The sequence below is a fragment of the Dipodomys spectabilis genome, unplaced genomic scaffold (assembly GCF_019054845.1).
Source record: "Dipodomys spectabilis isolate Male_0828 unplaced genomic scaffold, ASM1905484v1 ptg000147l, whole genome shotgun sequence".
NCBI lineage: Eukaryota > Metazoa > Chordata > Mammalia > Rodentia > Heteromyidae > Dipodomys > Dipodomys spectabilis.
Window position 1 is genome coordinate 9,977,832 of NW_024870824.1, and position 13,429 is coordinate 9,991,260.

Genomic DNA, 13,429 nt, shown 5'->3' on the forward strand with positions numbered 1-13,429 from the left:
TTACAGCAGCTTTTAAAGGAACTGAGAAAATGAAAATTGAAAAACAGAAAAAAAAGCGTTTGGCCTTGTTGGCCTGACTTGTGTTCTGACACACTTCTAATTAAATCGTCACTGCTTCTCTTCTCAGGGATCAATGAACAAGGACTCTACCGAATCGTGGGGGTCAACTCCAGAGTGCAGAAGTTGCTGAGTGTCCTGATGGGTGAGTAAGTGCAGTAGTGGTTCTGGCAGGTGGGTCTCTAGGGAAGCCCACTCTGAAAGGTCACATAGGGCTAAGCTTCTGGGGAAGGAATCGGTATCCAAGAGCTGATACCCAGAAATCTACTGCCTCATTCACCAGTTGGGGATGAGGACGTTGCTGGGAAAGATTCTTAGTGTGACTGTACAAGATAAGAAGTTCCAGATTAAGCATACTGCGTCCTCTCAGATTCAACTACCGCCAGTCCAAGTGGTGTCTAGTCACTCATGTGCCCACCACGCCCTGCCTGCCTTTAATAGCTCATGACTCCCTCTGTTCTCTTTTGGGGCAGGTATTTAGTAGGACACACCCAATGCCCAAGGAATGACATCCTTCTAGCCCACAAGGACTTCAGAGCTCATGTTCCTGTTCCTGAGGGTGTCATATAACCCATATAAAATGTATACATACAGATAAACCTTTGGATCCTTTTTGCTTCTAGATTTTAACCTAGTTCCCCTCACTTGAGCAGCAGGATTTCCTTTGCCTTGCTGTTATAAATATAACCATTATCTCTAAATGTGTAGTACTTGAATTTAAAAAAAAATCCATGAGCCCATGAACCCAAGTTGCTTAGGTTGCAGATTTTCTGTATTTTTAGAAGGGGCAGCCAGCTTCTATGAGTCACATGGATCTAAATGGCAAACAGATCAGATTTCACAGATCAGTGGCTGTTATTTATTTCCCTGGAGCCCCAGCCATGCACTTGCAAAGATGGACCATCACCTGGGGTTCGAGCTTGGTGACCTGGGAAAGGACAGTTGTATTGTTAGTAATTGTTATTCCTTGTGCCATCCTGGTTTTGGAAATGTTTTTCCTGTCTCCTCTCTCATGGGGACCAGAGTGGCTCTATTTGTTGCCTGCTTTAAGATTGCTACTCACCCCTCATAGGTAAAACCTTATAGTTTTAGGAGTCACAGTGAGATTTGGTGTTTAGAACTGTGATTAGCTGTGAGATCATCAGCACTTAGAATCTGCTTTTTAGCTCAAATTTGGGATATAGCAACTTTCTATTTTAATTAAGCATTCTACTTTGAAGCAATTATAGACCCACAGAAGGAAATATAGGAAATTATACAGATGGATCTTTTGTACCTATTACGTAGTTTCCTCCTATAACATTTTGTGAACTGTATTTCAATATCACAACCAAGATACTAACATTGATCCAATCAGGATACAGAACATTTCTATCACTGTAAGGATCCCTTCTGTTACCTTTAATGGCTATAATCATTTGTCTTACTCCTCTCTTCGTATCTCATCTGTAACCCAAAGCAACCTGTTACCTGTTCTCTTTTTCTCTAATTTTGTCATTTTAAGATTTATATAAGTATAGTCATACAATATGTAACATTTGAGGATTTTTTTATTCAATATAATTCATAAAATTTTGTTCAGGTTGTTGCATGTAATAATAGTGTGTCTTTTTTTAAAAACTTCTAAGTGGTATTCTATTATATGGACATACCACAGTTTGTTTGGTCATTCAGTTACTGAAGGACATCTGTGTTATTTCCAGTTTGAGGCTATTATGAGTAAAGCTGCTATAAATATTTGTATACAGGTTTCTCTGTTGATATACATTTGTTCTTCTGGGACAAATGCCCAAGAGTAAAATTGCTGAGTCATATAGCACTAAGGCTACTTTTTGAAAATTTTTCATGTAAAGAAGACTGAAGAAGCAGTTAGGTATTAACCTTTTCATGTTTGTTCAGAGTTGCAAACATTTTTGGAGTGTCTGATCTCTAGAACAGATTATCAGATGCTACCAGTTAAGCCTTAGAAAGAGTAGGTGATTGGTAGGGTGAGATATACATGTTCTGAACTGTAATGTAAAAATATATTAGCATTTAGTATGCATTGGACCTGGAAGACTGAGTACTGAAGGAAAGAGTAAAAGAAAATTCAGAATGAGGAAATATGGGTAATAGCATAGAAAAAGAAATCAGGGTGTGTGATGGCCAGAGCAAAGATACAATGATGATGATGATGATGATGATTTTAATATTTACAGAATTACTTGAGGGTTAGAAGCAATGGAGCACTTCCCTAATTTTGTGTGACTTTTGATTTTAAACCCCAGTGCCACAAAAAAAAAAAAAAAAAAGAAAAGCAAGATGAAGAAGAGAGAAAAGAAATAAAAGCTGGCCATTGGGCACAGTGGCTCAAGACTGTATTCCTAGCTATTTGGGAGGCTAAGTTGGAAGGAACATGGTGCCCAGGCAAAAATAATTAAAAACACTCCCTTTCAACTAGGGGCAGTGGCCCATGCCTGTCATTGTGAGTATGTGGAAGGCTGAGACAAGAGGATTCTAGTTCTAGCCAGCTTGTACAGAAACATTCATCAGATTCCAACTCTGGAAGACGTTAGGTGTGGTGGTATCTACCTATCATCCCAGCTACAATGGGAACCCTAAAATATCTAGGGAACAAAATGAGACCCTCTTTCAAAATAATCAGTGTAAAAAAAAATAAAGGTTGGAGATATGGCTTAGGGTAGAGTGTCTACTCGCAAGTTGAAGATCCTAAGTTCAAATCCCAGTACCATTAACAAAAGATGAGTCTGAAAAAAGGAGGCAACAATGCTTGATAAGAAATGTACTCATTATCTTGCCCATGTAATTGTAACCCCTCTATATGGTATTTTTACAATTTAAAAAAAAATAAAGATGAGTCTGGGACAAGAGAGTTAAAGCTGAAGAGATAAGGTGGTCTCTTTCATTGAAGAATTTGAATACTGTGCTGAAGAGTTTTGATTGTATGTTTGCTTTGTTTTTCTGAAGGGAATAAGAAGCTACTAAAAGTTCTAGGTAGTGGAGTGACATATACTATGATTCTTGCACATAAAATTGTCAAGCAAACAATTTAGTATAGTTTACAGGAAAGGGGGAGTGTTTGTTTGCTCCTATAGGTGATAAATCCACCTTGACAGAAGCATGGTGGTTACTATGGTCTCCAGGGCATCTTTCCTTCAGTTGAAGCCTTTCCCCTTCTCTATTCTAGCTTCTCATTATCTGTGTCCTCTCTTGGTCTTGGTCTTGGTCTTGGTCTTGGTCTTGGTCTTGGTCTTGGTCTTGGTCTTCTCTCTTGGCTTTACTTTCTATGGGAGTGTCCCAGATAGGTCTAGCCACAGCAGCCTTGGAAGCTTGCATCACTCAAAAGAGAGTATCTTTGGGGACACTTTTGGCAAAGGGCCACAGAAAAGACTTTGATTGTCTAGTATGGGGCCATTCACGTGAGTCATTTCTCAATTTGGGGCCAGCCACATGGTGTACAGCAGATGGGTCCAGATGGCCTGGAGCCTGAGCCCATCTCTGGGGATATAGGAGGTGGGGGAAAGGGCGGTGCAGGAACAGGGTCAGTTCATGAAACCCAGTGGACTCAGGGGGATTATTGATAGAATAACAGAGGAATACTTTCCTAGAATAATGGCTTCTGGTGGGTGAGAGAAGCATGTCTAACACAGGAGGAAAAGGATCAGATTCTTGATTTAGGACAATGATCTGGCAACAATGTGGAACATGTATTTGATCATGGAAATGCATGAAAAAGACAGTTACAATAGATGCGTCGGAGTGTACTTCCTTGAAGGCTGAACCAAGCAGCTGGTTGGAGGTCATAAAAAGGACAAGCTCAAAATCATTGTAGAGAGAGAATCAGCAAGATTTTTTAACCAACTGGATGTGGGGGAGCAGAAAGGCCAGAGAGATTTCAAAGACAGATGATTATGTAAGATGACACTGCTGAAAAGAAATATGACATTTTAGACTACTTTGCTAATCTAAAAAAGAATCACCTTGGCTCAGTTGTCTGAGCAAAAGAATGGTTTTTCAGAAGAGCCAGTTTTTATCACTCCACTTAGTGGCCCTTAAACAAGATATTTATCTTGCTCTTTTCCTCAGTTTTCCTAGGGATATAAATATAATGATGAACATCTGAGGAATGTTCTGAAAAAGTAGTAACTAGTGGCTGAAAGTCACAAGGCCAGCTGCTTCTTCCAGAACAGTTCAGATCCACTGGAATCCAAACCAATCCAGAGCTGAGATAAACAGAGTGCAAGATCTGGTTGGCTGAAGTTGAGACTGGTAGATTGCTTCTCCTGTTAAGTCTGAATCTCACAATCACAGAACAGAGCCACCTGGTAGGTCAGGGCCCAACACCCAGCTCTGTCTCCTCTTCTGGGAATATGCTTTCATCTTCATTAATGTTACTGATACCTGGCTTGGCTATACTAGGCAAGAGTGTGAAATAAAGTGGGCTCCTGTGTTCCTTTCCCTGAAATGGCTGGATTTGACTAGAACTTCTCACCCACTCTTCCTTTGCTATGTTTCATGCTAGGCACTGTGTAAGGTTTGGTTTATTTGTCCTGAGGCTCTCAAAAGTAGAACAGTATGTTGTGATTATTGAAAGTATGGCTTAGAATTAAAACCAGAGACTAACTTTGCTCACAAGTTTATTTTTTTTTTTTTCACTCCAATACACTGGGGGAGTATGGGTTAGAAGAGCAAGATGAGAGCCAGTGTTTTGAGAATGTTTTTGTTTTACTGATTAGGACTCCTTAAGAAAGCTTGCTAGAGCTGCTCATAGCAAATGCAGCACAGTTCCGCACTTCATGCTGGCGGACATCAAGTGCTTCTCTGTCTCTTCCTCCTAGCAACAGACATCATTATTCTTTGGATAACAAAAAAGGACTCAGGAGGACTTGAAAATTCCTCCAAATAAAAAAAAAACTCTATATCTCCTCTGGTTCCCCCCTTTGAATATTAAATAAAATAAATCTTTTAATATATATATATATTTAAATCAACTGTAGGCCTGCTCAACAGTGAATGTCTTTCCTTTCTATATATATTTTAAATAACTATTGCTTTAAGATTTAAAGTTATGAGTCATTATAGAAAATTTAATGAAATAGGAAAAGCATAAAGAAGAAAACAAGAGATTGCAGACCACAGACAACTTTTACTGACTTTTGATTTTTTTGTGTGCCAGTACTATGTCTTGTACTCGAAGCCTTTCTCTCTCTTTGCTCATGGCCAGTGCTCTCCCATTTGAGCTATGTCTCTTGTTCTGAAATTTTACTGATTAGAGTCTTACGGATTTATCTGCCCAGGCTGGCTTGGAACTTTGGTTCTCAGATCTCTGCCTTCTGAGTAGCTAGGATTATAGGTGTGAGACAATGAAGCCTGTCTCTCTATTGAGTTTTTATATTATATCAGAATGCTTCATTATATAATCATCTTCTTAATATGATGTTTTATAGCATGTATTTTAAAATAACAAAGTACTAGATTCATATGTTTGCAAGTTTGGACTCACACTATGTCTATATTATAGCCTTTTTATTTTATTTTTTGAAAATACTGGTATTTGAACTCGGGAGCTGAAGCTTTCTTAGCTTGATTGCTTTGCTGACACTCTGCCTCTTGAGGCATGCTTCCACCCCCGCTTTATGCTGGTTATTTTGGAGATGGAATTTCACATACTTTTCTGCACATGCTGTCTTTAACCAGTCAGCCTCTTGAGTAGCTAGTTTTACAGGTGAGCCACTGGTGTCTAAATATGCTGCGGGTTTTAAACAGGCATGCACAGAACACTAGACAGTGTCTTAATTTCCCATGTTAATTGAAGTTCTTCTACAGTCTGCTGTTCTTAGGAACTGTGTAGAGGTACTAAATAACCTTCTAAAATCTTTCTCCTCTTCTTGTATATGTTGGCTAATTGCAATTCTTTACCAATCTAAAGTGCACTTTGATGAATGTCTCCATGGGAGAGGGTAAACTTTTATGAAATCCAGCATCTCATTTTTCTTCTCTGTGATGAATTACATTTTTAAAGACCCCATTCCAGAGTTTCCAAACTCCTTTGTTTCCCTTAAAATCTAACTGTAATATATTAATACAAAGTGGAAACCTCCTTTGCCTCAAGCATATTTATAATTGATCAGTAACTATGTAATGGAAAATCTTTTCCATTTCCATTACTTTTAAATATCACCATATAATCAATCTTTATTATTTAAGGGGTCCATTTTTCTAAAGAACAAGTTCTTTTCTGCTTGTTATTTTGCAAGTCTCAGAGTTTTAAGAAGCATATGATCCTCATATTTTACCATTTTAATGTTAATTTTTTTCCTGATTTTTTTTTTCATTCTGTTTTTTTTGTTGTTGTTGTTTCGAGACCAGGATTCAAACTTGGTACCTGACACTTTGCCCATTGGCTGGCTCTCTACACCTCTCTAAACCCCCTGATTCTTTGCATTCTAGCAAATGTTCTCATTGAAATTTCTGTTGGTTTGATTTTTTTTTTTATTATTGCTACTCCTTATTTTATAATTGAATTTTTATTGACTTTACTAGCTTACTTTTACCTTTCATCTTATTCTTTCAGTTTGTTTATTATTTTACTTTGATGGCGTGCTCCATAGTCCCCATATTTTTACTAAATTTTATTTATATAGCAGGTGCTATCTGAATTACTTTACAAGATGCTTTGGTCTGTGTATTTTAGCCAAATACATAGATTTTTTTTTTTTAAATCTTCCATGTAATTAAACCTGAACTCAGAAGTTTATAGATGTTTGTTGTTAAATTTGCTCTGGATAAATGCTTTTTTTATTTCTGCAGCTACTTTCTATTTAGAATCATCCTCTTATATGAAATTGAAGATGTCTTTATACATGAACCCAGCCAACTCTTAGATATTCACAAATCTTTCATTTAGTGGCTCTGGCATTGGGTTTTAGCCCTGGGGAAAATGGGGTTTATTTCTATTAGCCCAAAGCTGTGGTCCTTCTCTACCTCTCTCACAATTCTAGGACTTTCCCCCAGAGTTCACTTGCCATGAATTAACAAGGTACTCCTTCACTTCCGTTCCCTAGTCTGATTTCACTGCCTAGGTTCTAATCTCTGCAGTGTTCTGGCTACCAAAGAAAGTAGTTTTCCCCCATGGGTATGCTGTGTCCCGCTGAGGGTAGCTTGGGCTGTGCTTGAAGTTGGGCAGAAGACTATCTTTTATTATGTTGTTCCTCAAATGCGTTTTCCCTAACCCTTTACTTGATCTGTACATAGTGGATATCTTTCTGCTGACAGGAAAGTGTTGACTGAGAACCTTATTTTCTATTCCGTTAAAAACTTTCTATCCTTTATTTTGTATCATATTTCACTGTGATGGTGAAAAAATGCAAATTTATCATGGTTGTTTTTCTTACATTATGTTGTAAAATTTCCCTTTATTTTTATAATATCAAAACTGGAGTTAGCATTATGGAGAACACCAGGAAGGTATTATAAAACCAAGTAGTGCTTTAAATTACCATGCGTCACATGCCTCACCCATATCTCCGGGACCCTGAATGTCTACATTCCTTTTGTCTGTGCCTCTCATTTCCCACATCTTTTCACAGAGTACCATAAATAAAAGCCACCAAGAACTTCTTTCTGAAGAGATTCAGAAGTGATATACTTTTATTAGCTTACATTAGTTATACAGAGGTAGAGTTCATATTTCCACACATGTTTATAGTACATTCCAATTCATTTCACCCTCTTCTTTATAATGGTGTCTAATACCTAAAGGCTTGCATAATGATGAGTGAAAATAATTCCCAGATTTTGAAATAGGCATGTGAGACTAGGAGAGGAAAGAGAAAAACCTCCAGTTTTACTCACCAGCAAAGGGAATGAACAAATAATAACATGATTAGGAGGGAATTGACTATTTGGATGAAAGGTTGATTATTCAGGAGCCAGAGAGGAAGGACCACAAATGGAAGCTCCACATACCCTACTCCAATTGTAGCCTCTTGGGAAATTATACCCAAGCTTTCCTAAAACAGGGATTTGGGAGAACTTCCAGATCTCAAAACAGAGTGTCTGGGGATACTTTGGGTTGGGCACTAAATATGGGAGGGAAGTGAATAGGGCTTTTAAGATGTCTGAATTTATGGTTAGAAAATAATTAGAATAAACAAAAGTTCTTTTCAAATTGCCAAAATTTTAAATATATTTTTATTGTAAAGATACTGTACAAATAGGTTACGTTGCATGAGTAAGGTAATGAGTATATTTCCTGTCGAGCATTGTTACCCCCTCCTTTGTTTTTCCCCTACCTTCCCTTCCCTCCCCACTTCCCCAGCCTCTCCCTTCTCTCTCCCAGCCCTGAAATTGTAAAGTTCGTTTTCAACATAGTGTCTTGTACATCTCATTGTTACAATGGGTCAACCTATGTCCTTGTTTCGGCATTTTGTTATTTCCTTTCCCCTTCCCAAAGCAGAAAAATGTATATACAAGATGTAGGGCACCAGAATCAAATACAGTGAAAACGGGTTATGCCATGGGGGAAGAACATACAAAAAAAATCACATAGTACATTAACAACAACAGCGACAAAGATAAAACCTCTTGTATTTGTATCTTGGGGTTCATTTTGCTTAGAATCATCTTATGTGGTCATACGTACATAGCTTTTGACCTTTTCTGCTTGTCTGGTAAGATTATCCTAGACATATACTAGTTATTGCAAATAAGGGAAACCATAGGACCTGTGTTTCTTTGGGTCTGACTTACTTCACTTAATATTTCTTCCAAGTCTTTCCATTTCCTAACAAATGGGGTGGTGTCATTCTTTTTGATGGAGGCATAGAAATCATATATATGTGTGTATATATATATATATATATATATCACATTTTCTTGATCTATTCATCTACTGAGTGGCATCTGGGTTGGTTCTATATCTTACGTGTGCTGATCAAATAGCCAAATATTAAAACTAACCTTGAAGGGATTACATCTGCTATATAAACTTCCTCCTCAAAGATTTAATGGAATTAAAGAATGGGAAAGGTTCAAAATTTTAGCAAAAGATATTTTATAAAAACAAAATAGTAAGCTGGGAATGTGGCTTAGTGGTAGAGTACTTGCCTAGCATGCATGAAGCCATGGGTTCAATTCCTCAGTACCACATAAACAGAAAACCAGCACCAGAAGTAGTGCTGTGGCTCAAGTGGTAGTGTGCTACCCATGAGCAAAAAGAAGCTCAGGGACAGTGCCTAGACTCTGAATTCAAGCCCCAGGACTTGCAAAAAGAAATACTTTGCACCCTTCTATGCAGAAAGTAAGACTGTGTGTATTTATTAACAGACATATAAATCAGTGGAGAAAATATAAGAGTCTAGAAATAAGACCCACACATGGACACTTGATCTTTGCTTAAAGGGTCAAGGTAACTTACCAAGGAAAGGATGATCTTTCAAACAAATGCCATTAGTACAGTTAAGCATTCATATAGAGAAAAAATGAAACTTAGTCCTTACTTGACCCTGTATACAAAAATGAGTTTGCAATAGATCATATTCCTAAATGTGAACTAACAGTAAAGAGTTCTAGGAGAAAAATCTTTGTGATTCATCTAGTTTTTTTTTAGGTGGGATAAAAACACAGGAACTATAGAAGAAAATTATGATGAGTTAGACTTTGTTCTCATTAAAAAATTTTCTTCTTCAAAAGGTAGTTTCCTTTTTCTGGTGTTTTATTTTGCCTGTCTAAGGAATTACACTATTTGAGTTTTCCCTTGAATATACTGTATTTCAGTTAATACATTATTATACATTTGCATACCACCCAATGTATTTACTTATACGTTTATAAGATAAATCTAGTTTCCACATATAAGGGAAAAAATTTGTCATTCTGGGTCTGACCTCACTCAATATAAAATTTTCCATTTCTTTACAATGGTACCCACCAGGAAGTGGGTGCTCAAAAGTGATGGGGTGGGGTCTAGGGGATGAGAGTAAAGAGAGGAATGAAGAGGGCAGAGAGGAAGAAGGCAGCCAAGAATCCAATGTATGTCCTATAAAATTAAGAATTGGAAGGGGGGGTGGGTAGAGGAGAGATGCGTGAGAATGTTGAAAGTGGTTACATCAGTCAAGATGTATTATATTTATAAACTGCTTTGTTAAATGACAACTCCTTTGTACAACTACTTATAGACAATAATAAAAAGAAGGGAGGGGGAGATACTATTTCCCTGGAGGTAGGGCTCAAGTGAGGTAAGGCCCTGAGCTCAAGTTCTAGTACTATTAAAAAGAAAAGAAAAGATGATCTACAGATTAGAAGACATTTGGAAAACATGCATGATAAATTATTTATATCCAGAGTACATTTTAAAAGATTCTTACATCTCAGTTACACAACCAACCCATTTGGAACTCATGCCCTTGCACTGTCACTCAGTTTTTTCACTCACAACTAGGGCTCTACTACTTGAGCCTGTACCTGTCGTCCTCGGTTTTAAAAATAGACAAAGGATTTGGGGAAGAAAAAAAAAGTTCACTAAAGAAAATTCACAAATGACTAAAAAGCACATGAGAATACCACTATTCATTAAGGAAATCCCTACTAAGATAATTAAAAGTTAAAAAGACTGATCAGATTATGTGTTGACAAGGTTGTAGATCAGCCAGAACTTGCATATATTACTGGTGGGAATGCAAACTGCCCCAAACATTTTGAAAAGATAGTTGGGTATTCTCTAAAAGTACTGACTATATAACCTACTCCTCAAAAAGTCCTAAGGACTTTTACCCAGTCCTGCTTGTCGGTGCAGTATTTACCCAAGAGATGAGAATGTTGTCCACAGAGACCTCTGCAAAATATTTGTGGTAGCTTTACAACAGCTACAGTTGAAAAGAACCCAAATGTCCATCAACTAGTGGGTGAATAAACAAATTATGGCATATCCATAACATTGAGTACTACTCAGTAATAAAAGGATTAAACTACTGGTACATGTAATGACATAGATAGATTTCAAAAGCATTGTGCTCTGTGGAAGTGGTTGCCAGGGGTGAAGGTGGAGAAAGAGGCTTGACGATAATGGCATACAGAGTGTTTTGGAAGATGATAGAAATACCTTGATTGTGGTGGTAATTACATGGAGTTACATTGTCAGAACTCATAGAACTATACACTTGTAAAACAATAAATAAATCTCATGTTAAAAATACACACTGGAGAGGATTCTCATCTTTCTCTTTCTTAAAAAATGCAAATTGAGAAAAAATTTAAACATAACCCTACTAGCTAAGATCAAAGTCTGTGACAGCATATTGCTGTCAAAGATATGGGAAGGAATCTCTGAAACCTAAACCTCTGAGGGTACTTGAGCAATATCTTTTGAAATTAAAAATGCACCTATTTCTACAGGTATGATATTCAAAGAAACAGTTTTATATCATTATCCATCATAGCAAACCCTAAGGAAGAACCTTCATTTCCAATAATAAACAGTGGTGCATCTATACAATAAAGTACAGAAAAGTAATTGTGTTTATATGCCAATATGGGACAGTTTTATAAGAGACTGTCAAATTAAAAGAGCATTACACAGAATGTTATATACATAGCTTGCTTCCTTTTGTGGTTTTGATTTACCTGGGGATCCACACATGGCTTTGTGCATGCCAATGAAAAGGTTTATTTATTTATATATGTACTTAAATAGGCATAGATTGTTAGAAATAGGAATGTATACATACACATTAGCAGATGGTTATACTATATAGAATCATATTACTTTTTAATGTACATATATTTGTTTGTATTTATTTTTACCAAGTGTATATATTAGTTTTAGTTAGAAGTAAAAAATATTTAATTGAACTACATCATGTTATTATGAATGTATCTGTTTATTGGCAGTTTTTTTTTTTTTTTCTGTCGGTCATGGGGCTTAAACTCTGGGCTTGGGCACTGTCCCTACACTCTTCAGCTCAAGGCGAGCACTCTACCACTTGAGCCACAGCTCCACTTCCAGTTTTCAAGTGGTTTTTATTGGAGATAGTCTCATGGACTTTCCTGCCCAGGCTGGCTTTGAACCATGGATCCTCAGATCTCAGCCTCCTGAGTAGTTAGGATTACAGGCGTGAGCCACCAGTGCCCGGCTTGGCAGTTTTTTTTTTAATACATTTTTTATTGTAAAAATACTGTACAGAGGGGTTACAGTTACATGAGCAAGGTAATAAGTACATTTCCTATCAAGCATTGTTACCTCCTCCTTTGTTTTTCCCCTACCATCCCTTCCCTCCCACCTCTACAACTACACTACCCTCCCTCCTGCCCCCCTTCCTGCCTAAATTATATAGTTCGTTTTTCAACATAATATCTTATACATCTCATTGTTATAATGGGTCAACCTGCATCCCTATTTAAATATTTTCTTTTCTCCCTTCAAGATGCAGGGCACTGACATCAAATACAGTGAAAACAGGGGTTATACTGTGGGGGAGGAACATAGAAACAAAAAAATCACAAGGTACATTATAAATAAGTTAGAATCAATAGCAAGAAAGAAAAAACCACTTGTGTCCCTATCTTGGGGTTCATTTCACTTAACATCATCTTATCTGGTCATATGTACATAGCTTTTGACCTTTTCTGCTTGTCCCAGACATATACTAGTAATTGCAAATAAGGGAAACCATAGGACCTATGTTTCTTTGGGCCTGGTTTACTTCACTTAATATAATTTTTTCCAAGTCTTTCCATTTCCTAACAAATGGGGCAATGTCATTCTTTCTGATGGAGGCATAGAATTCCATTATAAGTGTGTGTGTGTGTGTGTGTGTGTGTGTGTGTGTGTGTGTGTGTGTGTACCACATTTTTTTGATCCATTCATCTACTGAGGAACATCTGGGTTGGTTCCATTTCTTAGCTATGGTAAATAATGCTGAAGTAAATATAGTTGGGCTGGTAGCTTTAGTATGGTCTTGTTTGTGATCATTTGAGTAAATGCCCACAAGTGGGATTGCTAGGTTATAGGGGAGTTCTATGTGGAGTCTTTTGAGGAACCTCCATACTACTTTCCAAAGTGGTTGAACAAGTTTACACTCCTCCCAACAATGCAGTAGGGTTCCCTTCTGGCCATATCCCCTCCAGTATCTGTTGTTACTAGAGTTCTTGATTCTAGCCATTCTAACTGGGGTGAGGTGGAATTTTAGTGTTGTTTTGATTTGCATTTCTTTTATGGCTAGAGAGGTTGAGCATTTCTTCATGTGTCTATTGGCCATTCTTATTTGCTCTTCAGAGAAGTATATGACAATCCTACAGCCAGCATTATACTTAATGGCGAAAAACTAAAGCCATTTCCTCTAAACTCAGGAATGAAACAAGGATGTCCACTCTC

At 37.3% G+C, this 13,429-nt stretch overlaps 1 protein-coding gene across 4 annotated transcripts in view; it reads left to right on the plus strand.

Annotated features, from left to right (window-relative positions):
* Positions 1-13,429, plus strand: part of Arhgap26 (Rho GTPase activating protein 26) — a 459,434-nt gene that overhangs the window by 271,033 nt on the left and 174,972 nt on the right. For all 4 annotated transcript variants that reach the window (XM_042692003.1, XM_042692006.1, XM_042692004.1 and 1 more), the window contains exon 14: positions 128-202. In XM_042692003.1, coding sequence (XP_042547937.1) covers positions 128-202 — 75 coding nt within the window. The remainder of the gene's footprint in view (positions 1-127; positions 203-13,429) is intronic.